This window comes from Calidris pugnax, unplaced genomic scaffold, assembly GCF_001431845.1.
Source record: "Calidris pugnax isolate Ruff unplaced genomic scaffold, ASM143184v1 scaffold54, whole genome shotgun sequence".
NCBI classification, from domain to species: Eukaryota; Metazoa; Chordata; class Aves; order Charadriiformes; family Scolopacidae; genus Calidris; species Calidris pugnax.
Genome location: NW_015090864.1, coordinates 13532701 through 13559796, shown reverse-complemented (window position 1 = coordinate 13559796; position 27096 = coordinate 13532701). Strand labels below are relative to the sequence as shown.

General features: G+C 40.2%; 1 protein-coding gene across 7 annotated transcripts in view; it reads right to left on the bottom strand.

Annotated features, from left to right (window-relative positions):
• Positions 1–27096, bottom strand: part of PARD3 (par-3 family cell polarity regulator) — a 406440-nt gene that overhangs the window by 304526 nt on the left and 74818 nt on the right. For all 7 annotated transcript variants that reach the window (XM_014945082.1, XM_014945087.1, XM_014945084.1 and 4 more), the window contains exon 2: positions 1218–1398. In XM_014945082.1, the coding sequence (XP_014800568.1) occupies positions 1218–1398 (181 nt within the window). The remainder of the gene's footprint in view (positions 1–1217; positions 1399–27096) is intronic.

The following is a 27096-nucleotide window of genomic DNA, read 5'->3' as shown; positions in this document are numbered from 1 at the left end:
CCCCCCCCCCCCCCCCCCCCAAGTTGAGAACCCAGGAAGACAGCTTTTTGGCTTATGCATGGAAATGAGATATGCATTAAGCAGTGGCATACCCTAGTGACAGCAAAACAGAAGGGTCCCAAAATTCCAGGATGCTTCTTTATTCTGCCATTAATCCCTTCCCTAATTTAACTCTATGTTGTAATGAAGCACAGTTATAGCTTGAAAAGATGCATGTTCAAGTTTATGTAAGCTAATTGTTAAATGTTGTTCCCTTAATTTTACAGAAAACACTCTGGTACAAAACCCCTCAAACTTAATAGAGAGTTGTAACTTTTCCATTTGTGTTTTACCTGATTACTTAAACACAGATTTTTATCCATTAGAGGAACACCTATAGAAAAGTAATCTCTTGGGAATTACAAATAGTTGTTTAAAACACTATTATCTATAGAATATCAAAGGACTGACTGATAATGACTTCTGACAAGAATTTTCTGGAATGGAATCACTGCTTCAAAATTTCAGTGAGTGAAATGATAGACACTACAGTAAGAGGGGCTCAATGCTTTATCCAACACTGTCTTGTTTGCATGGTACTTTTAACAACAGCGAAAACTACACAGTAAACTTCATTTGGTGATTTTTCTTCTTAATAAGCTGAAATATTCAAAGATCCTGCCTGAGCAAGAACTGTGAATTCCTACCCTCGTGGCTTTGCAACAAATCTTCCCCATGTTGAAATAAACAAAATGAAGAGATATTCCTGGCTACGGTTTCTGGTTTTTAAAGTGTATTTTTGCAGTGGAGTAAATGCACAGATCAGCAGGTATTTTCACGGAAAGGTGACAAGCATAACCTAGCAACATTGACAGTTTCAGTAGAAAGTGCTCCTATCTTTAGTTTCTTTTTACCCCTTTTTTCATTAAATGGAATAAAACTGGAAAACTGAAAATTGCATTTGGAAACTTTGCTGTGATTTTCAGTGTGAGGACAATTTTCAAGTGGCAGCACAGACGGAGCTTATTGCTCCTAAAAGCTATTTATAAATAATTTATTAAAACAGAAAGGTTTGTTTACTTGCACGCAACAAGCATTTACGCAGTTTCTCAATTTTGATCAGCTTTCGATAAGGACAGATAATGAATCATATTCCCAGCAGCATGAATGGGTAACAGCACTTGGCATCCTTGTAAATTAAGATGAAACACGCTGAGATACCAAGAACATTTACTTACTTGCACGAAGGACTGAAGGGGTGACCTCAATTTCACTTGTTGCTTGGTAAGGCTGAAAGGCCGATGCCGCGTTGGAGCCAAGCTCGCTGCCAAAAATCTCTGGGCTTTGCGTGCCTGTCGAGCTGGCGCTGGTGCCGTCACCTCCATGGTGTGGATCTTGCTCATCAAACACAGCTACGAGCTGCAAATGACAGTATAATCTACTGTTAAAAAAAACCAACTTTCAGCAACGTCAAAGTGCCATGGCAGATCAACACTTCATCGTTTCTTCCCACCACAGAGCAAGAAATGTCTATCAGCAGAGACTCAGATCAATGCCTAGATCACAACACCATCAGCCCAAGGAAAGGCAGCCATTAATTGGATAGCACAAAGGGTCAACAGCTCTGATGGGACACAAAGCCCATCACTAGAAGCCGCAGAGTGAAGGGCACCAAGTCAGGAAGGGAAGGGTGGCACCTTCCCCAGCAAACCACTGCATCCACCCAGAGCTGCAGAAAACTACCCGAGTGTCACCCGATGCCTGTGCACTGGAATTTATCCCGTGGTTTGATACCTCTATATGCATCATTACTACAAAGTCAAATCATGAGGAAAATCACATTTTTATAGAATAAAAACATACAATAAAAAATTATGTTAATACACGTTGAAAGCTACAGGCAAAATATTAAGCCACCTTAAAGTGTTATAAACACTGCAAATTACCATCCACTAATCTATTATCTATTAATTTATTCTCTATGAATACGATTTAAGTTGTGGGCTTCCCTTGCAAAATTTCTTTCATCAAATTTTCGGAGATATTTCTCTTTTTGTTTGCAATCAACTTCTCCAAGACAAGCCTAAGAACTCAAACTCAATTTGAAACTTAGCCAAGTCAGTAATTTAATAAAAATGTACTAAATCAGTGTTCACCATTGCAAGGAAAATAGGAAAAACATCACGGTCTTTTTTGGTAAATCCAAGATATTCTTTTCACTGCAAATGAATGCTTTTATTTGAAACAAATAATTTACTCCAATTTATCTTCTATGACCTACTGAAAGAGAAAAGGCTAGCTCTTACACACATTTAATTTTAGAACTTAATTTTCAAGATGGGTAAAAAAGTTTTATGGATAACAGCATTCTGCAGCCTATAAATTAATCTATAATGTAATATTTGAAAGACATTTCCAAGAAAGCATTACATTCTTCTGTCCAAATTGGTAGGGTAAATGGACCAAATCAACTTAAACCTATGCTGATCTCTGCAATTTGTTTATTTTGTTAGAACAACACTTAAGGCTTTGTATAAACTAAAGGAATCAGAGGTCACTTTCTCTTTTCTTTTTTCTTTTAGTGAATCTGACATCATCTCGTCCTACACATTTTAATATTAGTCCCTTTACTCGAATCTAGCTTATGCAAACATCAGTAAAAAATATTGAAAACCACAACTGTAAGCCCAAGTGGAAACCATGTGGGAATTCAGCTTTTGAAAGTACTTTCAGGCATTAGCTTTTTTAAGGAGTAGTTTTGAAATTGCAGAGAGTAGCAAACTTCTGCCAGTAATTCCACACCTAATGCAAATTTAGGCTCTGGCACATACCAAACAGACAGAATGAACTGGTGATGGGTAAAAAGTCCTCGGTCTCTCCTGTGTTATTTGAAAGGCAGGGAGCAGAAGGAAAACTAGGCTGCAGCTGCAGACAGCGAGAACATGTTTTTAACATACAATTCATTATGTTATTCTTGAGAAATCTACACACAAGAGAGCAACAAAAGAGACGTGACAACACCTAAAATGTTAGTAGCTCAAGAATGTTGGAAAGTTAGTTTTTTAACACATTGTGAAATACCAATGCTTACATAAACTGAAGCATAATTCTCCAAAGAGGCAGACTTTCCCGTAACACTTTTACTATCTGTTTTATAACAAGCTGATTACCAATCTCCAGCAACTGAAAATAAATTAATCCACAAGTGACAATGTGTAAGGTATTAGAACAAAACACACACGATGCATTTAAGAATTCTAGGCATGAAACATCAAATCTTTTTCTCCTTCGCATGGCATGTATCAAGATAAATCCCCAAATTACATTCTGTTCCTTTGAGGCTGATTGAAAAGTATTACTCAATGCATGCTGCCGCAAGTATTTTATATATATATATATTATATATATGTAAAAAGCTACGTGCATATAAATCTCTATGTATGTATGTTGTACTGCAAGTTGCCTCCAGCTTTTTGCCTATTCGAGACAGCCTACAACCTATGATTTCAGAACATCTAAAAAAGAGTTTCTCATTTCAAGCTTAGCTTTTGATCTTATGCATTTTCGCAGGTATTTGCCATTTTGACAGCATCAAACCGTCAAAAGGCTTCAGCTCCATTAAAAATCACACCAAGTTGTAACATTTTTGCATACAACATGTGAAGAAATACAAGCCATGCTAGTCTTCTCCAAATCTAATTAGCGTTACATTTTATTCTACGGTAGCAGGTTATAACTCAACCCAGTCTGGCATCGGCTCTGCTGGGCAGGTCAGGAAGCTCATTGTAAAACAGCGTTACAAAGGTGCACTCATTCCTCATCATGAGCTAGAAAGTCTTCAGGACTGGAAGACTTAATGTAAATAGATAGTGTCGGATCATGATTTCCAGAGCTTGCTGTGCCACTCTGTGGATGGCAGTGAGCTCACAGGAAACAAGGAGAGCCAGAACATCTTCCGCTGTATTCTGATATCGAGCATTCATTTCTGATTGCTCCAACACATTTTAACGAAGGGAAATTCTCCAAGGATAGGAATAGAACACACAAAAATGTGTACTTTCATACCCCTGGAGGCTCTGAAATCACACCTCGACTACCATTTTTGTGGGAACAAGAAACAAAAGAGAAATCCTAGGAAGAAACACCTTATGGCTACTTAGAGGGAAGCCACACAATTAGGTCACTGGACCTATGAAGAATCCTTTGCAGCAGGAATCCAGAGCAATAAACACTGCTTTATGCCAGGGAAATAAATGGCCTGTCAGTGAGATGCCAGTCATATTTAAAGGCCAAAGAGATGTTTTGGCAACGTATGGAACACAGATCACTAGACCAGGTTTATCAGCCCTTAAGCCAATGGTAAACCTATGGTATTTTGCTGGGCTTTAAATATCAGATTTACAAAGAGTTAAAAACAAAGATGACTATCTTTTCTGGAAACAACAGCATCTTTTCTGTAGAGAAACTGCTTCCATGTTGACTTTTTTTTTTTTTAAATAAGAAAGAAATGACTGAAATTGCCATAACCACGTCCAGAGTTAGTTTTCAAACGCAAGGAACTGCATACTGCTTTCAAGAATCACTCTGTCATTACTGCCAATACCTGATATGAGCTGTGCCTCCTGCTCTCTGTCCTTCAGTTTTACATCTCATTCCTTGCAGTGACCTGAGATACTCATCGTGCCACCCATTCTATGCAGAAGGAATCAGCAGAGGGCTGAACAAACCATAACAATGCACAAAGAAAGAAGAAAATAGCTTAGCTCTTCAATATTAGAACAGTATTAGCTCTCTAGAAGATCTTCCACCAAAATTCAGTGAAAATTGGAGCTATTTCGCTTGTTTGAATCTTTTTCTTTTAAGGACAACCCCGTAGCCAAAGACCAGATTTCATATCAACAATAACCATAAATAATAATAGTATTTATTACAATAATAACAACAAGAAGTTATATCCATCCCCATGCCATGGGACCTGACAAAGACATGAAAATTGGGTTAAATGGGTTACAATAGTTTTAATCACTGGGTGTAACTGGACACAGTATTTTCATTTTTCAATCACTGAATTTAAAATTTTGAGAAGAGAAATAAAATCAAGTGGCAACAAACCACCTCATCTTCCCAAAAGACATTTAATAAATGATAGGCTTAATTTAGACTGGCATGTTTACATCTCTAATTATAATATGGCAAAAGCAATGGAAAGGAGGTTTTAATACAGATCCACATTTTTCATCAATGTAAGCTAGCACAGGAGGAATCATCAATTTGAAGAAGATAAGAATTTGGTTCCCAGTGTAAGCCTATACTAGTTTTTATGTATCAACAGCAATACAATTTCATAGGTGTAATCCATCAGCAGCCAATCTGGTCAGCTACTTCATTAAAGATAGATAATTAATGTCCAGTAATAATCTGCTGCCTTGAGTTTGCTGTTCCCGAGGAAAAAAAAAAAAAAAAAAAAAAGAAGTTTCAAATATTCAGTAGCACTTTCAAATATAAAGGCAGCAGTTTCATTCAGATCACAACTTAGGGAAAGGTCCATTCCATTCTATGGAATTAAGAGTAAGTCCTTGAAAGGTCAATATGCATAAACCAAAATACTCCTATTTTTTTAAACTCCAAGGCAATAAATGTATGAATTATCAACAAAATGTGATTTGTTTTTTAAAAAAGCAAGAACATTCAGTGTTTGACCATCAGCTTTTTAAAAAAAAAAAAACAAAGAACTGCAGTAACTCAACAATTACTGCAATGGTAAAAATCATACTTGTGATCCTTAGTATATTTTAAGAGGTTGGTTTTTTTTATTGCTACCATCACCCTCCAAAGACAAAAAAAATACAGAAGTACAGTTTAAAAACCAGCTACCAACTTGATGCTCTTCTCTCTTGACTGATAAAGACTCTTTCTACAGCAAACAAAAAAATATGGGCAAGCAACATAATTTGACTCTTTTTGCTAAATATACTAGCTTCATCAAGCAAATAGCTTACAAAGAAATTATTCTACAGCCCGAGATATCAAAACGAAGTTTTACTGAGATGCCTTTGGCTTTGGGACAGGAGGAAGGAGCAGCTCACTGCATTCAGTCTCTCTACAGCACATCTGACTGACCTCCCACACCACCATGTTGTATGGAATTAATTACACTCCAACCTTTAGTTCTTTCTGGAAGAGACACCAGGATGAGCTCCTCTATTGCTCTGTCTGGGACTCAACACATCATACTAACCAGGTTATACTTAAATAAATAAAAAGCAAGAAGACTGATTTATTTTAATATTGACACAGCAGCAGCAGTCTGCATTCCAACATTAATTATTACAATTTCCGTCTATTCTAAGGTAATTAAAAATTAGTAAACACATATGCAGTCTAAATTAATTGACTAGATTAAGTACTTGAATGTTAATTAACTGGATTTTAAAAAAACTATTCGCACCAGCAATGCTTGTTTACATTTTCATTAAGTACTAAGACCTTATAAACCAATTCATCACTATCAAACGGTGCAATCAGGTCAGCTCCAGCACAAAACCACAAAACCAGAAATCCTCCACTTCACGGAAACTCATAGACACTTCTGCTGTATTTTTTTCTCCCACTATCACAAGTAAGATTGTCCAAAAGATCGCTTGGATTTTGCATATTCCTAAGTATCTGGCCAAATGAATCTGATACTGGTTCATTCATAGGCATCGGTAACGATTTCAGAAATACATTAACATCAGTTAGAATTGCAGCCCAATTCTCATGCTAGAAAGACAGCAAGTGATCTTCTGGTGTTCGCATCCTCTGGTCTTCACATCCTCTGCTCTTGTTTGCCCTTTTTAAAAAAAAAAAACAAAGAACTGCAGTAACTCAACAATTACTGCAATGGTAAAAATCATACTTGTGATCCTTAGTATATTTTAAGAGGTTGGTTTTTTTTATTGCTACCATCACCCTCCAAAGACAAAAAAAATACAGAAGTACAGTTTAAAAACCAGCTACCAACTTGATGCTCTTCTCTCTTGACTGATAAAGACTCTTTCTACAGCAAACAAAAAAATATGGGCAAGCAACATAATTTGACTCTTTTTGCTAAATATACTAGCTTCATCAAGCAAATAGCTTACAAAGAAATTATTCTACAGCCCGAGATATCAAAACGAAGTTTTACTGAGATGCCTTTGGCTTTGGGACAGGAGGAAGGAGCAGCTCACTGCATTCAGTCTCTCTACAGCACATCTGACTGACCTCCCACACCACCATGTTGTATGGAATTAATTACACTCCAACCTTTAGTTCTTTCTGGAAGAGACACCAGGATGAGCTCCTCTATTGCTCTGTCTGGGACTCAACACATCATACTAACCAGGTTATACTTAAATAAATAAAAAGCAAGAAGACTGATTTATTTTAATATTGACACAGCAGCAGCAGTCTGCATTCCAACATTAATTATTACAATTTCCGTCTATTCTAAGGTAATTAAAAATTAGTAAACACATATGCAGTCTAAATTAATTGACTAGATTAAGTACTTGAATGTTAATTAACTGGATTTTAAAAAAACTATTCGCACCAGCAATGCTTGTTTACATTTTCATTAAGTACTAAGACCTTATAAACCAATTCATCACTATCAAACGGTGCAATCAGGTCAGCTCCAGCACAAAACCACAAAACCAGAAATCCTCCACTTCACGGAAACTCATAGACACTTCTGCTGTATTTTTTTCTCCCACTATCACAAGTAAGATTGTCCAAAAGATCGCTTGGATTTTGCATATTCCTAAGTATCTGGCCAAATGAATCTGATACTGGTTCATTCATAGGCATCGGTAACGATTTCAGAAATACATTAACATCAGTTAGAATTGCAGCCCAATTCTCATGCTAGAAAGACAGCAAGTGATCTTCTGGTGTTCGCATCCTCTGGTCTTCACATCCTCTGCTCTTGTTTGCCCTTTTTAACACAGAGTGAAACTGAAATCACTTATCTTTTTTAATGATAAGGAGAAATTTTAAATATCTGCTTTCTGCTCACCAGAAGGACACTTATCAGATAACTTCATATAAAGACATTCCCAATTTGTTCTGCTGTTCAGAGACCAATTGCTCAGTAGTTGATCTGTTGAGCAACCACAAGTGTCTCGGTTCCCCTGGCTGAACCGTGCACTTCCCTTCTGGCACACACAACAGCTTCCAGATGTGGTCTTCCCTTTCACAGTTGCTGTGCTCTTCTGACAGTTATGCTGCACATCTTCTCCTGCAAGATGGCCATTCATGTACAAAACTGCCCTTCACACAACTATTATTCTTCTCCTTCCAGCAAAATAGAAATCATAGCCCTTCTGAGGCAGCTCCAAATGATGGAGGTACTCAACACCCACCTCTGGTGATGGAACCCATGGTGGCAAGGATTCTGGTTCTTAGTCTATGCTTAATAAACAAACTAAATAACTTTTTCCACAGGAGACTTTGGTCCTTGAACAGAAAGATTTTGATGGTCCAAATGAGATTCTAGAATCTAAATCAGCCTGGTCAATAGGTGTCTGCCTAAAATAGCTACTTCAAGCATTTCCTTTAACACCTGATGCCAGAGGGTCAAGCCCAGCCCTGTCCTGCAGTCCCAATGCAAAGGTCTCTGCACACACTTGGACAGCCACCTGATCTGCTGACATGAGACACTGCAGTCACTCTCAGAGCACTGCCATACACTTTCAGACGTGTGTGCAGCAACCATCTGGAAAGAGGACATGGAGGAGGCTGGCAGAAAATTTAAACACGAGCATCACGGGCATCCTTTTCCTCAGAAAAAGACTCTTCCAGTCTCAAGCAAGGCCATACAGCAAACCCACAAGGCAACCACAGAACTGACTACTCATTTCCTCTGCAATGAGCACAACCGAAGTAGACTGCAAGAGAAAATAAACCAATTTCTAGAGTAACTCTTTGGGGTTGGCAAAACCCATGTGTACCCAAAGCAATCTGCGTATTACTCAGCCCATGTTACAATGCAGAACTAAAGGGAACTTGTTTAACACAGCCCAGCAGTAAATCAAATTTCAGCTAATGGCACCTCAGCCTCCAAAAAGCCCTGGAATGCAAGTTTTTGTGAATGAAGAAATTAGTGTAAGAGGAAAAAAACCCATAAATTCAGGAAAATAATTAGCAAGGGAGTAGCCAATTATCATTTAGATATGAAATAAACTAAATATGAAATCAATTTGTAGGCTTTCTGATGACTGAACTGACTTCAATAGCCCCATGGCAGACCCAAATACTTATTATTCCTTGAGCTTCACTTTTCTACATGGCTCATTAAAAATCCATTTATATATAACTGCTCTCTCAATGAATTGGTAAGAGGAAATAGAGAAAAAAATGGACATTTTCACAAATAATGCACTACTGTCCACAGACATAAGAAAAAGATCAATTAGCAAAAATAGCAACATCTCAGAGGTATTCTGTGCTATATGTGCAACTTGAGTGTCCCCTCAACAGACTCAAAGATCGCACAACATTTCAAAAGGAGAAAAAGGGCAAGGACATTTTCAATTTTAGACAAACTGTTATACAAACAACAAACCTTTATAATTTCAAGAAAATCTTTACCTGTCCTAATTCATCAACTGCAGTCGCGAAGATAGAACCAGCTTTTCGTAACAGCTTTTCAAAGTAATGTAGCTAGAAAGGAGCCAAGCAACTGATGTCCTCATAATAACTTTACTGCATTATTGTTTTTGGAAATATATAAAGGACATTTTAAGGGTCCCATTCTACCATCAAATGAACACTTTGTGTTAGATCTTCTGTGCATTATAGTGTAAGCTCATATAGAATCAGAGAATAACTTGAAGGGACCTCTGGAGATCATCTGGTCCAACCCCCTGTTCAAACCAGGGTCAGTGAGAGGAGGTTGCTCAGGGTCACATCTCGTCACGGTTTGAAAAACCCCAAGGATGGTGACTCCACAACCTCTCTTGGCAATCTCTCCCAGTGTTTGACCACTCTTAGTTTTCAGAAGTTTTTCTCTATATACCAAGTTGAAACTTCGCTTGTTGCAATTTTTGTCTGTTGTCCCTCACACTGCTCCTGTGCACCTCAGAGAAAAATCTAGCTCCATCTTCTCCATACCTGATAGAGAGCCGCTATATCAAGAATGCCATGCCTTAGGTAACTGCACGGCCATAGAGCACCCTTGAAGGCCTCCCTTTCCTTGTGATGGTCTCCAGCCTCCTAACTCACCCTGATAGCCTCTGCCTGGGCCATCATGGTAACGTCTTGCTTGTCTTGAGGAGGTCAAAATACTCCAGAAGCAGAGAAAAACAGTCACTTCTCTCAACCTGCTGGCTACAGGCTTGCTAATATAGCCCAGGATGGAGCCGGTTGTGTTTATCACAAGGGCACACTGTTGACTCACGTTCCCTGGGTTGTCCACCAGGTCTGTTCCTACTCAGGCAGTGCCCCCCAGCCCATACTGCTGCATGGGGTTATTCTAGCCCATATGCAGGACTCTGCATTTGCCGTTGCTGAACATAATCTGCCCCTTCAAAACACCATGATATAAAATGACCACTACTGGAAACTACATCATGGGTCTCACTGAAGGTCGTTCTCAAACCTGCTGACTAAGTAAACACCCTTCACTTCCAAAGCTCAACATCACATATCAAGTTAAATCATATTTGCAAGATCAGAACTCATCTACTGATTTAAAGAACGCTTTAATTTTACAGATAGTTTAAAAATCTTCTACTTTCATGATTCTTTAAATCTAAGAAACGATTCTGAAGTAAATATACAAGCTTTTTATTAAAACATTGCTTTTGATTATTCATTTCCTACGGCACTTTGATCTGCGAAATTATAGAACCAATATTAAACTGCAATCCAATCTTCCCCCAGTAGGAATTAAATGCAGTTTTAGGCACTATCCTGTAAGTTCCCAGACTACTAAATACATTTAAAATTTTAAAATATTTAAAACATATTAGTTTAATATTACATAGATTTAAAAGAGTTTTTCTCCCTTCTCCCCTCTATTGGTGAGCAACAGACTAAACAAAAGCATGACTACGACACCCTGGAAAGTAATTTGTGTATATTCTGCCTGAATTGTTCTCAATTTGACTTCCATGGGTTAAGTCAGGCTGAATGGACACAGCGAGTGCAACACCAGGGCTGGATCTTGGACTTCATCACTAGCTAACTTCCATGGCCAATAAAAACATCTACATTTCTCATCTCCTACAGACAGACACGCCAGCAGCCCTGCGCTAAGTAGCCAGAAGGCGTTGCTGGCAGAAAGAAAAGTAGAAGCAACCTACATTTTGTGAAGCTAACAGACATGGGGAGAAGGACGCAGATGCCAGTAGGTGGGTTTCTTTCCAGTAGGGCATGCTGACCTGGGCCAGGAACAGAGAGAAGCGCCAGTTCACTATGTTAACCCATGCTCCTGAATGCTGCATTTTTGCTGAAGCTTTAACCATGCCGAGGAAGGCTTCCCAACCAGTATGAATTATCTACTGATCCCAGCCTTCTCAATGGAGCTAACAACTGAACCCATTATTGGGCACCGGTACCCGCCGCCGTTAAGCTGAGCCCTGTGGAGAGAGCGGGCAGTGCCACCGCTGCGCTCTGGTCACTAGCGGGACGGGGGCACCCGTGCAAAATCCAAACAGCAGAAATACTGCCTCTCACTGCAAAAGTGGTTCCATTAAGATGATGGGGTAAGAGATTCCAGGACTTGCAACCAAACACAAAGCTACTGGTAACATGAGAGTGCAAGAATAGAGAGCATCCTCATTTCTTATAAACAATCTTTTTCTTTGATGCTTCTCAGCAAAATTGGAGATTTTACACTTAAGAGAGAAGTTTGCTTCCCTCAGTTGCTACAGCCCCACTCACAGCAGGTACCAAATTGCTTAATTCTGTGCTCGTTTTGGCTATGAGCACAGCTGGGAAAAATATCTCTGTCCTAAATTAGAAAGTTTTTCAATCACAGGTTTTTTATCACGGGATCTTTGTAATGGGTTGTTTCTTCAACGACTCTTCCTTTGAAAGCATATAGAATATAATGCTACCCTGTTATTTCCTTAAATCCTCAATTTACACAGAAAAGATTTCTTCCAAAATCCCTCTGTAAAAACAGCTCTCTTGTTCAAGGCTAAGGACATACTCTGCAAAATCACCACAATATATGATTTACCATGGTATCTCCTTAGCTTATTTTGAAAAGAAATAGGAAAAAAAACATATATCTCTACCCTGGCGTTAAAGAGGTGCATAAAGAAAGTATGGCACCAGTGGAGAGAGTGCTGTGCTTGGAAAGTAGGGACATGTTTGAGCACGTGAATGAGCCAATTTCATCTCCTCCATTTTTGATCACTCAGCACAAATTAATATATGTGAACCACACTGAGGACAATGTTGCTAATATTACTTTGGAAGCAATTTTACATTTGTAGAGTGTACTATAAAAGTCTGCATCCTTTTCTAAGAGGACAAGGCTCAAAAAAGGTACCCTGATCGTCCTCCATGCAGCTGAGCTTGTGGGCATGGCATGACGGTGCAGGCCAGCAGATTTCCCAGTCAACAGCATGGACCATAGAGGAGCTTGGTATTTTATTTCTGCCACAGAGGTCAGCAGTTAACAGTGACGCTATGCAGTAAGTAATCCAGACACTGTGGTTATTAGAGGGGCTGGTGTCACACAGTGAAATATATTACTGAAATAAAGATGTATTAAATCTTAACAGTTGTCTCATCTGTCACTGGGAGCTGCAGCTCTTGAGTACCAAGAAAAAAAAAATGGTTTCAGTAACCTCCAAAAAAGACCAGGCTTTCCATTCCTGTTACAGGATCAAAACAGCAGCATTTAAAATATAAGACTTTCATTTCAGCTGAGATACAAAAAGGTACCTAGTTAGTTAAAGCACAGGCCAATCTTTGCAAGCTTATTAAACTTCAAGAAAATAGATTTTGTAAAATACAGCTCTTCATTCTATATAGTGTGCTGTTCAATGTAATTTGCATGCAAAAGCCAGGAGAATGTGATTAAAAATACCCATCTAGAGACACAGATGAAAAACTTCAAACATTTTCTGATTCCCTTCTGTTCCACTCATTATTTCAATACCTCACTACAACAAAGGAATAGATAACACTTGTCCTTGACATTAGCCTAAATTATCTTCGGTGTGCAATACAATACCTATTAAATTAGGCTTATTTTAAATCAACGTCAAGGTCTGTTCAAAAGGTAAAACTCTGCGTACCTTTTGCCTTTCGTATAACACCTTCTTTTTTCCCCCCAAGAAACTTTTCAGAAGTCTTAAAAACAACGAGATAGGGATTTTTTTAACTACCATCATTATCTAGTATTAAAAATCGTCAGAGATAGACATTTACCTCTGGTATTTAAAAAAAAAAAAATTATTCATTTTGTGCATAATGACAAAAATAATCAGCACATTAGGCAATAATTCATGCCTCCCCTTCTTTAAATAAGGCTCTAAAAAAAATCTTACATGCAAACGACTGATTGTTCGCTTGCGACTAACATTTTATACTCTTTTAAAATGTAACAATAGTGAAAACAAAGCAACTTAATTTAAGAGTCCATTAGTACTATCCTAACAAAATGAAGAATAAAAGGTAGCAGCCCAAGAGCACCAGGCTGGTGGCAAGTAGCACCTACTGGGAGATCGGTGGAGGTTGTCCCCTTCCAGGCAGAGGGGACTTGACTCACCAGAGTTACTATGTGAACCTATGCCAGATAACGAGCTCTGGTCTTAAGCAAAAGACACCCATCAGACAACATTTGACAGTCCAGAAAGGGAGAGGATCCCAAACGACCATACTACAGTTCTTCCCAAACACCTTTAGGTTTTCTACAACCAAGAGGATTATAGCCATCTCCCTACGAAGGAAAAAAACCTGGTGCATCCACATCCAGATGGATATCCATCTACCGTACACCGTAATCTGCCTGGAGAAAAGGCCTGTGTTTATTTCCCACAAAACACCAAGTTAAATGACATAGTAACTGAGCCCCAGGGACTTTCACTAAAATCCAGGCTCCCAGTGCCAAAACCATTTTCAAAATGATCTGGAGCCACGTTTGCAACAATAATTTGGAAAATGAGGTTGCAGAAAGGCATTTCCCTTCTTTTCTCCCCATAAAATCATTAGAAATCAGATGCCAAGGTATTTTTGAAACTCTGCTTTTAAAAGCTGCTTGATGATTTTTCAAATCTGAATGCTTATGAAACCAAACACAAACAGCAAAAACCAAAAAGCAGCAGAAGGAAGTGAGGAGTGAGGAGGGAGGACCTCAGAAGGAAACTAGCTGGTTAATATCACATTCATCTTTAAAACACATTCACTGGAAGTCAAGTGCTTGTGTTTCTGTGAGATGCAGGAATTAATAGTGAAGAAGATTTCTGATATTACTCTAAAGATAGTTTGCATCAGTCCGTGATTCTTGACTACTTGGTGCAGACACCTCCACCACCTTACAGGGGGATGTATGTAGGGATGCAGCACTCGAGCATTATAACCAAAGAGACAGGAACATAAATAGGGACTTTTGATGGAATTGTACTACTAAATCATTTAGTGTGAAAGCTTTAAAGACTCCAGCCTTATTTTCAGAACTCATTTTGAAAATTAAGTCCCTAAATCACCGTGGAAACTGGGACCAATGCCCCTACATCACCTAGATGAATCCGAAAAACAGTTTTAAAAAAAAAAAAAAAGAGACACTCAAAAGAGAAATTACATTTGTATGAACAACCATTTCAAGCTACCAAACTTGGGAATACACCATCAGTCTTACATTTAACCCATCACCCCATATCCATGAATGCATTTCCCAACACACAATGTAAATGTCACCCAGCCTGGGGAAGGAAATACAAGCATTGCTAAAACCCATCCACTTCAACCTGAGGAAAAGGACTGCACTGAGAACTTTGAAACAGGTCCCTTCCATCCTGTAGATGTCCTAATTCCTCCTCATCTTCCCTGGGCTCATATAGGCTCTTTGTTTCTCCTCTTTTCTCTCCTGGAAAAATTAAGGTTATAGGTAGCTGGCACTCCATGCCAGGGCAGCAGGCCTGTCTCTGAAGTGTCTATATTATATTTCATAGTGAATTCAAATATTGTTGTAAGGTTATTAAAATCATTCATGATTTTATCTGCGCCAAATGGATCATTACACTGTCAACACTCATCTTTATTATGCAAAAATATGCAGAACTTAACATCTTTTGTTGAGCTGGCAAAACAGTATATTCACTAGTAACTCTATTTTTCATTAAATTTTGCACAAGGTTAAAGCGTGTGTGGAATCTGATTACCGACGGCTCCATTCAGAAACATCACACAAAACAAGCTGTTTGACTTATGCAGCAAAAGATTATTTATTTTAAAGCTACAAACAAATAAATTCTTCTAAATAATGCTCACTGAACTAATGGTGTCCTGATCCATTTATCATTCCCTTTAACTTTTACTACTGTATATTCCAAAAATCCCCAAATCTTTCAGAACCCAACATTCCCTTTCTAACACACTTAAAAATACAAAAAATTGAAGTCTTAAGGGCCCGGCACAAAGAAAAGTTGCTTTTCTTTTTCAATAGCCAGGAGAGGCACGGCTATCGAAGTCCTTGAAAATCAGCATGTTTGGGAGGACTTTGTTGCTGAATTTCATTTCTTGGTAAATTATACAGAAACATACAATCAAAGCAAATCAAAGGAGAACTCGTTCTGCTTCCACGCTTATGGCGCAGTTAGATATTTCATTAAGTTATCTTCCCTTTGAGTAAGATTTTGTGATTCTCTGCTGATTCATGACTAATAAAAATATTACTATTATGCTTTAAAATATTTCCAGATTAAAAATATTTTAAGTTCAACACAAGCACTGCCCCAGCTGAAGGCAGCTTGAGGAAGCTTGCTTTGCTTTGCCTGGCAAAGGACAAGCGTGGGCCACCTCTGGAGGGAAGGGGAGAAGAGCTGTTGGGGGAAGGCGAGAGGGGATAAAATTAATACCATGGCGAGTACTACAATAACTAGGGGGGTTGAGGTTGCTTGGTTTTTTTTAAAGTGGGGGGTGTTAAGATTTTTATTTTTTTCTTTTCTCTCTTTTAAAGTGTTCTTCTATGCACACTTAGCAATCCTGCTTAACGGAAACTCTCCATCGGCTCCAAGGCCACCTCTAATTTCACCTCTTACCTTCCACTCTTCTCTACATGTCTCCTATCAGAAACAGCAGTGAATTTGCTCTAGTTACCACTAGTATAAGAATAATTTCTTGGGAAGCTCCAGCCATCTTGAAATAGCTTTTCTGACTCCCTGTCTCATTAGGTCTTCATTTAATTCTTCTTTCTTTGTATTTCTCCTGCTAGACTTAATCTTTGCAATTGTATGAACTTATGGAAAACCTTTTTGGGGTGCAATTTGTAGTTTGGCGCCACACAAAGCAGACGCATTGCACGAGGCTGACACAGGTAGCTGGGTAAATTATGCTGTCAAAAGTGATTAACATTTAAAAGGACTAAACAGAGGAAGCAGATAATACCTCCAAGATCTGTTTCTAATTAAAACATCCTAGTAATTAATATTAAAAGGCAAAGACTGAAAAAATGAGAGCAAGTGTAGCTTCTAAAGAGAATGGGTTTTATGTTTTTCATCAGGGGTCACCTTTCCTGATGTACAAGACCACTTTTAAAATTACCTGCCTCACCGAGACCATTCACTTATTAAAACAACTCTGCCCACATAAATGCAAAAAAAATAGATATTTAATCAGAAACATTTATGCACTCATTACTTTTTCAAACGTCCTTGCTTTAATATAATCTTGCCCCTCACTGAAAGCAAACCTTATTCCACAGTCTCTGTGCCTAATTGTTGTATCCCAAATGATTCCTCTACTTTCCAAAATAATTACCAGACATTATATCATCTATGCTAAAACAGTAAAAGGGCATCAACGTTGATCCCTGTAAGTACATAAAATGAATAGTGCATACCAGGAAAGTCTAACGCGTGGAGACTTGGCACATAAATCAAACCGCTTACGCATTCTGACAGCTCCATCTAGCCACAGCTACACAAAAGTAACTCCAGCCCAGGCAGAACGCATTCATTTACATTCAGCACATACCAGCAATTACAAAAAGTCTTGTGGTCAAAAGTGTCACTTCCAGAACGACTTTAGTGTTGTTTAACAATTAGATTAACACTTTCACAATCATATCTGTGCTTCAGGTTACTTGGGTTTCAGAGAAACACAGGATCAGAAAAGCCACGTCTTTAAAGGCCCCGACATTAGAGCATCTGGATAATGTCGGGAACAGATGCTGGGATCAGAACTTGGCAGGAATTCCCGAGACGGGAACCTCAAACGTCCTGGGGAGAACGCTGAGCAAAACGGGATATAACGTAAAAAAGCAAAGGGGGCAGCCACAGAGTGGGAGAGAGGGGACGTGCAGGACGTGCACAGCTCCAATGGAGCGGATGAGCAGGAATAATAGCAGACTAGCGGGCCCGCAGAGGTATGGGGAAAGGAGGGGAAGCCTCCCCGTAATGAAACTCCAGCATCACCCCCAGTTCACAGCGTGCAGCCCCTGGACCAGGCACCGCGGCCGGGTGGGGGGCACAGGCAGCACCACTGCCGGTCCCCACTGCCCCACTCCCCCAGCTACGTGCCCGTGTGACAGCCTGCGCCGCCAGTGAGGTGGGTTGATAGCCAAAGAGAGGCAATTTTCCTCCATTTTTTCCTCTTCCATCCATCACTGACAGCTCTAATACTCCGAAATTCACCTTTTTGTATATACTAGGGCACTGCATGCACTAGTAACATACCATATGTCTCTCTCCGGAAAACAGTGGTGCTAACTAGCTCCAGATACACAGCTTTAAGTGTTTATACATAACAAAATATTAAAATAATTTGAGGAAATGAACTCTCATTTCATTACACATTCTTCTTATTGTCTACAATGTCAAACACTGTTGACTTGGCTGGTGTAAAGAGCAGGCTCATTAAAAGTGACTCAAGTTTCAGACACACAGAACAGCTCTAACATCTTCCATTAAAACAGGAACCGCCACAGGGTACTAAAATATGCTTTTCTTAGACCAAACTTTGGGCACACACATCTGAAAGCTACTGTATGATGTTAACAGAGTACGAGGCAACGTGCCTCATTATGGGATTACAAAATTCCTTATGAGAAGTGGCAAATGGCCGAAAAGGGAGTTTTTCAGTATTCTGAGTTGTAGCTAATGCAATTTACAGATCACTGATAAAGCATTTTGTCCTTAAGCTGATCTAAATCAAAATTTCAAATGCCGTTAGTTTGCCAAGAGTATTTGAGGTTCAAATCCTATCCTAAGTCCCTTAAAACTCCAAATGATAAATCCCCAAGTTTCAAATCTGTAGTAGTTCCATTTTATACATAATTCCAGAATAACTAATACAGAAGAAAAGAAGATTAGTCCTCAAAGGTAGACTTGTGCAACTGCCTAAAAAAGCAAACAAGAAACGTGAATCTTTCCCACTGCTTTGCTCACACCAGGACACACACGGGCGCTTGCCCCAGACAATGGCACCATCTGGCCACGGGTGTCAAAGCTCTGGCCAAACTGGAATTTTACTCGATTCCCTTAGAAATCACATAGGAAAAGTGTTCCTACAACATGCCAGGGCAAATGCTCCTTCAGCCTGGCAGAGGCAAAGAGCAGCCAGCAAAGGGAAACCAACAGGCAGGGAGAAGAGGGGCTGCGTGTCCCCCACCCAGCTGGCTGTCAGACATAACCTCAACGACAAAAGCAAAAACTCCACGTGCGGAATGGAGGAAAAGAAACTTAAAATGCCAAACTTTTCCAAAAACACCTGTCTAATTTTAAGGGCATGAAAGAAGGTATGACAGAAGGACCCTGGAAAGAAATCACAACTGACCAGAGCACTTTTTCACTGCATTCCAAAGATGGAGTCACTTCTGGTTATTCCCAGTAACCCTCCTGCTCCGGACATTTGGGTACAGATTTTTTCTGAGGTAGGGAAGGGTGACACTGGATGTTTTAGAGGACAGTTTTGGACACCAGACTAGATAAATAACTTGGTTAGAAAGGCAAACAGTGCCTGGACTGCCTCAGCCATCCCTTCCCATTCACACATAATGGAGAGATTGGAGGAAAAGAAGAGACAAAGAAGGGGAAAGAGAAGTTACTCTGGACTGCAACATGATTTAAAAAGATTTATCACACATGTCATTTCTAATTTGGCACTGGTAGCTTAGCATTGTTTCAATACAGACATTTTACAGTCTCAGATGCCTGTTCAAAGGCTGCTGCCTCAACAGCACTCGGAGATGAGTGGAAAATAAGCCCACGTGCATTTATGCAAGGGAAGAAGAGTGCAAGGATTCCTATATAGCACAGGCACATGGTGGCTCCATGCACCAGTCAGTGGACAGTTAATGAACCTTTTTTCTCTGGAAACCTGTATATTGACAGCATTAAAAGATATCGAGGGGCTTCAGGGTGGGAGGAGGAGGCGGCAGCACGGGCAGGGATGCCGAGGGCAGGGGAAGACTCATGGCCACGGGAGGCAGGAGTAGAGGGCTTCAGGACCAGCCCAGAAGGACCATTCAGAGGCTGCAGCGCTGGAATGAAAGCACAGGACTCCCATCCACACATGCTACCAGCACAGAGAAGATAACAGTGATATATCTCAGAGTCAGCACATACAAAGCAGCCTCCCCCTTCATGGTGGGATTTACCAGTCATTAATTTATAGCTGAAATTCAGGGAATGACTTCTGCTGAGGAGCAGGCATGACAGTTGCTTCTTCTGAAGCCAATTAATTCTGCCCCATAAAAAGCTACTGCAGTTACTCCCTCCCTCATTCCCCCACCACTGCCAGAAAGCTGCAATCTTTATATACGTTTCTGTTCATTCTTCATCTGTTGTCTTGCATGAAGGAAGTTTAGTTTATGAGTTTATTTTGGGTCTGTTATCAGCTATATTACTTCAGTTCTAATTTAGCAAATTGTAAACTGAAGATGCCCAGGCAGATCCCATCAAGGTTTTGGTATGCGAGGCATCCTCTGAGAAAACAACCGAGTACTGTCACTTTGGTTTTCTGATACTGCCTCCCACAAGCAAACTTCCGCTCCACTTGGGGCTATTTATGTGCTGGTCCCATTCCACTCCCATCCCTAAAACTCACAGCTGAGTTAAGGGACTTCCTTGAGTATTCAGACACCTACAGTTGGGGAGCAGCAGGTGAAACTACTCATAACTTGGAGAAGAAACAGTGGCCCTGGTGTGAACCACTGCAGAGCTGAAGCACCAGGTGCTCAAGAGGACAAGTGTTTTTAAGAACTCAATTCAGTGTTTTGCATTGCTCTTCTGAACCAGAAGACAGTGCATGACCTGGCACAACGCACCTTGATGCAACAGGGGCGCGATGCTCCCCAAAACAGGTCCTGGGACCATGGTCCATGGCCAGGTCAGAAGACATGTACGGTTTGTACGAGGAGGAGGATGCTCCCCCTTCAGCTGATTGCACAGAAGTGGAAAAACACAGGGAATGGAGGGTGAAGAAATGCAAAGCGTGTTCATGTTTCAAAAGCAAGAACAGCTTGGATCAGTCACCAAGGCCCTCCAAAACAAAGCAAAAATAACTTTTGAGGCCTGTGAGCAAAAGCAATAAACAGTTCAATACAGGCTGCTCTAAATATTGCATTGGAAGTACATTGGAATCTAATTTACACTTTGCTGATCCTTCTCAGTTACACTTAGAACCAAAGTACTTTTCCATTCACCTTCCAGCAAACATTTCCTAGGAGAAAGCCCTGAATTTGAGTCGTTCAGATGGAAGTCCAATGCTATTTTAGAACATATTCTATATTCTGTGAAATAAAACTATATTGAGAGAGAGAAAATAATTAAGGATATTTAACAGCACACTTGCCTTTTCACTGTGTTCACTTTGATCCTAGAAATCCAGTAATAAGGAAAAATCTGAAAAGCACCAAAAAAACAGTGCCTATAGAACTGTAGAGATTCCTCTAATCCCTAAATGACTGACTTTGGAAAGTTTGAATCATCTCTCATTTTTCTGCCCCCTTTGGTAGTAAACTAATTCAAGACCAATGATCAAATTTGAGATGAAAGATTTCAGATCAATGTATCATCCACCCGCTCAGCTCTCCAAAAATGGAATTGGTTGGTTTAAAATCCAGAACTGCAACTCTCTTCACCATCCACGCTGAAGTTCAGCATGGGGCAACTCTCCTGGAGAAGGACTATGCAGTATGGAGCCAGTGGGCAGCACAGAGGACACCAGGTAACTCTTTGGTCAGAGGGAGTATGCACACTAGTTGGACACAGCTGTTGGCTTGGGCTTCTTAGGCAGACAGGAGCCTCCAGGCAGCTCAGGGGAAGGGCAGGAGTTCACACATTTCCACTGTGCAGCCATTTATTTGCCAAATCCAGCAGCACATCCTTCCTTCAAAACCAAAGCAAGCAGGGATGGCCAACACCAGCACAAAGCAGGGGCACCACAGGAGGAGAGAGAGGGGAGGGCCACCTGTAGGACATATGACCAAAGACTACTGTTGACAAATGAGGTCCTTTGTAAGCTCCTGCTCACACCTCTTTGTCCAGGTCTGATTCATCAAATAAGAAAACAGAGACTACGCATACAATTTTATTTTCTGTGGGAAGTCATTTCCCTGCAATAGGCACCAACTACTGGTAGTTACAAACTAAAAGGTTTTATATGCTTTAAAGGTACAAGTTGTGACTATATTAAGGCTACACTGCTTCACCGAGACACATCACTCACTCCTGCCAGAACCGAGTTACCAATGCCAACTAAACCTATAGTAGCATTTCACATATACTCTGTAAGATGTTTTTCTGATACCCCAAAGTCTGGGATTTTGCAAGACTGTTAGCAGAACAGCTAGCCAGCAAGAAGCACCAAGCACTAACTCACTTGGCACCTGTTCAGCAGCCAGACATACTTCCTACAACCTGCGCACCCAACAGTCTTCTACGCACTCAGCTCGCTCCGGTTAGATCCTGTCATGCAGCAGACTTAACTTGGCAAATTGACCTTAAGATTAAACCACAAAAAAAATTGACTGAACTTTCTGAAATAATTTTTTTCCCGGAGAAGCATTGCTTAACTTCAGCCATCAATCTTAGATTCCTGTTTTGAGAAGCTGGTCTCTGCCTACAGGCAGGGAATTCAGCGTACGCGATGCTGAACGGCTCTCTGGAGGGTGTAGCTGTCTTTCACTAGCTGTACAGGCATGAGGAGAGCTGCTTAACTTCAGCACAAATCAGAAGCCTAAAATTAGGCAACATAAATATCCATCTGCGTTACTCAACTGCAGAAGTTCATGAGAAATGGAGAGAAGCACAGTAAAAAAAAAAAAACCTACACTGTAAAATTCCACTAAAGAGCTGTACTTCCAATTATTAAACTATCAGATGTTAACAAATAGGAGGACGGCCATCAATTACCATTTACAATATATAAGAAACACTAAATCTATAGAACATATGTTCAAAGAGAAACAATTACACTACGTCCTGTGCGTCATCTTAACCACATGGCCTAAATCAAGGAACAATTGACAAAAAGGCTACAAAAATGTAATTTTTGAGACTGATGTGGCTGTTAATGCAGTGTCCACCTGCTTCCTTCCAGACCAAGGGCAATGTTTTAAAGCTAATCTGAAAGCAAGAAACAAAGGTGCTCATAACACCATGAATTCTATGATCTGATTTTTATTTTGAAGCAGTAGCTCAAACTGCATTAAAATGACATGCCAGGTCACTTTCACATCTTTGACTCTGCAATCTAACAAGAGTTGATGGTGCGCAAGTTAAAAAATGAATAGACTACAGACAAAAATTTGGATGGCCGGACATCTTTACTCTTGTACATACAAAAAGATCTTAGATTGTCTTGCCAAGTGTCCAGCTGGATTAGTCACACAGGCAATCAGTGAAGTGTTTATTGGTGTCACACAGAAGACTATGTGGAAAGCTACAGCATCATTTTAATTAAAACACTGAAAGCAAGTTAGGAAAAATTCCTGTTGAAAATACTCATAATCCCAGAAACCACGTAAATGACATACGTAACCACGATCACTGACCGCCTGCAGGTCCTAGTGTGACCCTCAGGAATGATATGCAGTCTAGACAAAAGCTGAAAATAATAAGGGGTTTTGTACCCTGCTTTCCCCGAAATTGTCTGCGAGCAGAGAATAAACTGATGGTTTGATTTTTAGCCACTGAGCCCTGTGCTATTCTTGGCTGAAACTGCCCCTCCCAGGCATTTACAAGGAACACAGCCCAGTTTTGGTTTGCAGGTCATTTTAGACACAACCTAGTAATGCAACCAAGTATAACTCTGCCTTCCTCAGTGAATAACCCCACTCAGCATCCCCGTTACGCTCTGACAATCAACCAGGAAAGAATTTCTTACCTTAACTAGGACAGAGCTGCCACCACGGACCTTTGGGAGACATAAGGGACTGCAAAAGCGGGTGGCTGTTTAGATTTAGTATTCCAGATCTGTCCGTCCATTATTAATGATCCATCTACCTTGTTCTTGTGGAACACAAATCTTTTCAAGCACTTTGAAATCCCATGCACAAGCTATTTTCCATTAAAGACTAAAGCATTAAACTAATTAGGTGACTGAGGTGGAGAATGGATTCAGGCAGCTGAGAGTGACACCAAGCAAAGCAGTATCACTGAATCATGGAATTGTTGGGAGATGGAAGGAACCTTCTAGAGATCATCTAGTCCAACTCCCCTGTCAAAGCAGGGTTGCCCATAGCACTTCACTCAGGAGCATCCAGGCAGGCCTTGAAGATCTCCAGAGAAGGGGACTCCACACCCTCCCTGGGCAGCCTGTTCTAGGGCTCTGGAAGTTCCCTAAAGAAGTTCTTCCTCATATTTGAGTGGAACTTCCCATGTCCCAGCTTGTGCCCGTTGCCCCTCACCCTGTCACTGGAAACCACTGAAAAAAGTCCAGCTCCATCCTCCCTCAACCCACACTTTAGATACTTGTCAGCATTAATAAGGTCTTCCCTCAGCCTTCTCTTCTCCAGGCTGAAGAGTCCCAGCTCTCTCAGCCTTTCTTCATAAGGGAGATGCTCCAATCCCTTAATCATCTTTGTTGCCCTACGCTGGACTCTCTCTAGTAGTTCCCTATCCCTCTTGAACTGGGGAGCCCAGAGCTGGACGCAGTACTCCAGTTGTGGCCTCACCAGTGCAGAGTAGAGGGGAAGAATTCCTCCCTCGACCTACTGGTCACACTCTTCCCTAGGCAGCCCAGGATCTCATTAGCCCTCTTGGCAACAAGAGCACATACGTCTGGGCAGCAATTCCTTTTCCCATATCATTGCCATCAAGGCAAGAAATCAGGAACCATATTCTGACATTCTGCAACTGGACAATAAGAAAACAAAATTAAAATTAGAGTAAACAGAGACTGCATTCCCCACGTGCCACAACCCAGTGAGCGCTGAGAAGGACACGTCTGCCTTACTGCTACGGTGTTGTGCCCACCATGGAGAGGCAGCCACGTTCCTTGAAACATAACTGCTCGAGTCTCTCCACGCCTCCGCACATATGCCAGATACTCCTGGAGTCTCAGGATGACTTATTTCTCATCCCCAAGTCAGGCTCCTCAGAGTTTGCAGCACGCTAAACAGGCTTGGGATGCCTACGCAGCTACCACTTGTTACACACCACATTGGGCTTGAATCAGCCAGTTTTTCTACACCAGCTGTCCCAGAAAGCGTGTTTCCCTGTTAAAGGCTGTACTTCACTGCAGACTTTTAATTGGAGTTTAAATCTCCTATAACATGGATGGAGAAAGGTTCAAACCTCTCAAAGTACAGGGAAGAGGGAAGCATCTCAAGTGATGGCATCTCCAGAACGAGTGGATGTCTGTGTTCACAAAAAGGCACAGTTGTGTTTGGTTTGGCTTGTTTTATTTAATCCCAAGAAATTACCAGCGCCCATCTAGCCAACAACTTGCAATGTAGTATTGCAAATAAATATATTGCTTTTATTTTCCCTAAAATCAACTTAACTGGCTCTCATTCTTTTCATATCATTTCAGACAGTTAATGTATTCTCTTCCCACTGGACAGAGAATGAACACATTATCTGTCCATCTTACAGGGCTCCTGACAGCCAAATAAAACACGGTTATTACTGTCAGAACTCAAATGAAATATTCTGAACATGGCAAGAAGTTATTAGCCTGATCTTCAGAAGACAAGCTAGAAATGGAAAAGTGAAGGAAAAATATTTCCCCTACTTTTCTAGGCTTTTGTGAGAAAATTAGGTTATCCTCTTTTGCTTGTTGATTCAGGTTTGGGTTGTTGGGGTTTTTTCTGTGTTGAAATATTTTAACTATTCCATTTAGGAGATGCAGGTTATGATTTTTTTAATCAAAATAATGATGAATGAGTGTGCAATTGTTTTTTTCCTTAGAAAAAAAATTATATTATTACCTTAAATTTTATATCTTAAATTATGCATACTAAATCAACCAGTTAATGTTATTTCAGTGCACAGTAAATTCACAGCAAGTAAGATTTGTGATATGACAGATAACCTAGAAGCACTAAACGAAAGCAGTCACCATTTCAAATCTCATTCCTGCTGCAGTTTGAAAAAACAACATCAACAAAAAACACCATGGCTGACATGTTCCTACACAAAGATTGCCTACTTTAACTCAGTTCACCTATAATTAGACAGCACAATCTACTCTGCATAACAATTGGAAAATATAGAACCAGAGTGCAACAGTGAAGAAAAGGAAAGGGAAATATTTTTCCTACACATTCAAGTGGTGGTAAAAGGTGGAAATTGAAGATCAGCGAGATCTCAGCTCTCCCAGAACACCAGTGGGAGAAGAAATGCACTGAAAATTGTGCTTTTTACAACTTTAGAGCCGGAGGGCATCCAGTATGGTATGGGGCCAATCTCACCGCAACCGGCTCCCGGGGACTGGTGCCAGGCAGCCCCTCCCACTGGGGGTGCAGTCAGCAGATCCCAAAATTACAGTTGTCTCCAAAGGGTTTCTCTCAGCATCCTTACTTCTAAAGTCATCCAGAGGGATCAATACTGCCTCACGATGAAATCACAACCCTAGATAGCATGCACATAAAAACAGCATTAAAAAAATTAACTACGTAACAGCATTCAGCAGCAGGCCGTTTTGACATTCCAGCGGATAAGTCCACTGATACCTTCTGTGTACATTAAAGATACAATTTGGTCCATGTGGAAAAGCAATTCTCAAATGTTTCTAGCAAACCAAGCATTTACAAAATAAACTAACCAAACAAACAACAAGAAAACCCCCAAAACACCCCACACAAAAAAACAGACACCCACCTAAACACAGAGCTGTAGTGGATCCGTCCATCCCAGTGTCCTGCCTCTAACAACCTTCAACAGCAGATGCCAAAGGACAGGGCAAAAATACTTCCTATCTCCATTCTCTAGTGACTTGCAGCTCAGGGACGTCCTAAGCCACACACGTTGTCTTTGTGTTTAGATTATTTAAGCCAAAATTAAACATACATTTATAATACAAATACTTTATACAAATATTTTGAAACCTATCTAAAGACAGACTCTGGGATTTAGTGCTACTTGTGCCACTTGTTCAGACCTGATCAGATCTGTTCTTTTCAAGCAGTGCATTTCAAAGCAAAAGTTCCAAACTACAAACCTAACAAGTTTTTCCTCTTTTCTACAACTGTTTATATCAAGCTGATCCATACAAACCTCAAAATATGTTCCAAATGAGCCTGGACATCCAGCATGCATGATAACCTCAGAAATAACCTAAGAGCCCTATTTAGTTCTACAGACTTCACTGCATTTATTTTAAAATTTAAAGACTATTTATTTATACCAGTAAAGCAATTTTTAAAACGGCACTGCTGCTCTTTCTGGGTTAGAGAAACTCTTAAAGAATTCTGGATAACAGCTTCTGACAGTGTGCCAGGTGCAACAGTCATTTCTAACAAGTTCACAA